General features: G+C 56.0%; 2 protein-coding genes across 2 annotated transcripts; both read right to left on the bottom strand.

Moving 5' to 3' along the window:
• Positions 1-123: 123 nt before the first annotated feature.
• On the bottom strand, positions 124-636 carry DQ04_20191010 (putative NUDIX hydrolase, conserved; the record flags this gene model as incomplete). The annotated part of the gene is made up of 1 exon (XM_009317902.1): positions 124-636. One exon carries the CDS (start codon positions 634-636, stop codon positions 124-126), a length of 513 nt encoding a protein of 170 aa, XP_009316177.1.
• A 329-nt stretch (positions 637-965) lies between these two features.
• Positions 966-1,376, bottom strand: DQ04_20191000 (hypothetical protein; the record flags this gene model as incomplete). Its single annotated transcript, XM_009317901.1, has 1 exon — positions 966-1,376. One exon carries the CDS (start codon positions 1,374-1,376, stop codon positions 966-968), a length of 411 nt encoding a protein of 136 aa, XP_009316176.1.
• Positions 1,377-1,482: the final 106 nt, after the last annotated feature.

The raw sequence follows: 1,482 nt of genomic DNA, 5'->3' as shown, positions 1-1,482 counted from the left end.
AGAGAGAGAGAGAGGAAGAAAGTGATAAACACGGAGAGAAAATAAGCTTCGCACTTCAACTGCAGGGGTGCACACACCGCAAACCCCAGGGGAATCAGGCCTACCCCATCACACCCCAATTACTCAGAGGGCTGATCGTTTCTGTAGAAAGGCCTTCGCCAAGGGGGGAGCCAATTTCGCCACTGCAACGAATATGTGGCGTTTCTCTCTTGGGCAACGCTCAATTATGTTTTCGATCGTCATCCATTTAACACAGGAGAACTCCTGCAGAGCGCGAGTCTCCTTTGGTGGAATCAGGCGCACCTTTTTAATGGAATTCGATGTCGTGAAGAAGAGCATGAGACGCTGCTCCTGGCCCACGTAGCCAAAGCGTCGCAAGTTAGATGATTGATGAAGTGTATAGCGGAACTCGCGTGGGTCCCCACTCGGGGGGAGTATCTCACCAACGAAGTGGAGGTCCTCCTGTAGAAGTCCAATCTCCTCCTCCACCTCACGGTACGCCGCCTGAAGGGTGTCGTCCTCCCAGTCCTCTATTCCACCCTGCACAAACTGATACCGCTCTTCGTGGATGCGCTGACATCCGAGAAAACGGACCTCCTCATTAAAAATAACAACACACACATTCCTCCGGTACATGGTGGCCGCTTGTGCTCTCATATAATAGGGACACACACACACACACAAATGAAAGTAATAAGGGAGCGCGATGGACGAAAAATGTATTTAGCTATACGCAACATATGTATTACGTATGCGTGTGGTGGAGAAAGACACTGAGGTAGGAAGACCCGGTGCAGCACCAGCTGCCACATCTCCCTCCGCCCCCCGTACTCACGTCTGGCGTTGTTAGTTTTTTTGTGCGTATTCCTATGGTGGAAGTAGCAGTAGCAGCATCGCTGCGGCTGCAACATGAGCAGGACACAACCACAACAGCAGAAAACAACAACAACAACAACAAGAGCTCATTACTCTCCGTCTGGGGGAGACAGTGCACGGTAATGGCGCCGCTTGTAGTCGAGTGACTCAATATACGTTGCGGCGTGCGCAGAGGTCGGTCCGCTCTTCGAGGCGGCCAGCGAGACGATGTCGCCAAGGCGCTGCTGTGGGAACTCACGAGATGAGGGGTCCTGGTGCAGCGGCAGCCACCTCGCGTACGTCTCCGCAGGATTCTTCCGTGTCCACGGCACAAGCAGACGGCTTTCCTCAAGCTGCTCCATCATGAAATCAGCGAGTGGCAAGGCGTCGGTGAAGGTGACAAACCCGCGCGGGTCAGCGGGGTCATCGCGCTGCCTCAGCACACGGTGTGCCGCGCAGAGAAAGTCACGCGTCACGAGCCGCCGGTGGCTGCTGCCCCCCGCCCAAAACGGCACTGGCATCGGCGCGACGCACACATCCGCGGCGCCGGGCGGAAGAAGCCGCTGCAGTGCGAAGAGGCCATCACTGCGCAGGAGCTGCAGCCGCGCACCGTACAGAGGCACCAGC

This window comes from Trypanosoma grayi (genome assembly GCF_000691245.1).
Source record: "Trypanosoma grayi strain ANR4 Tgr_2019_V1, whole genome shotgun sequence".
NCBI classification, from domain to species: domain Eukaryota; phylum Euglenozoa; class Kinetoplastea; order Trypanosomatida; family Trypanosomatidae; genus Trypanosoma; species Trypanosoma grayi.
This window is presented reverse-complemented; position numbering and strand designations above follow the sequence as displayed.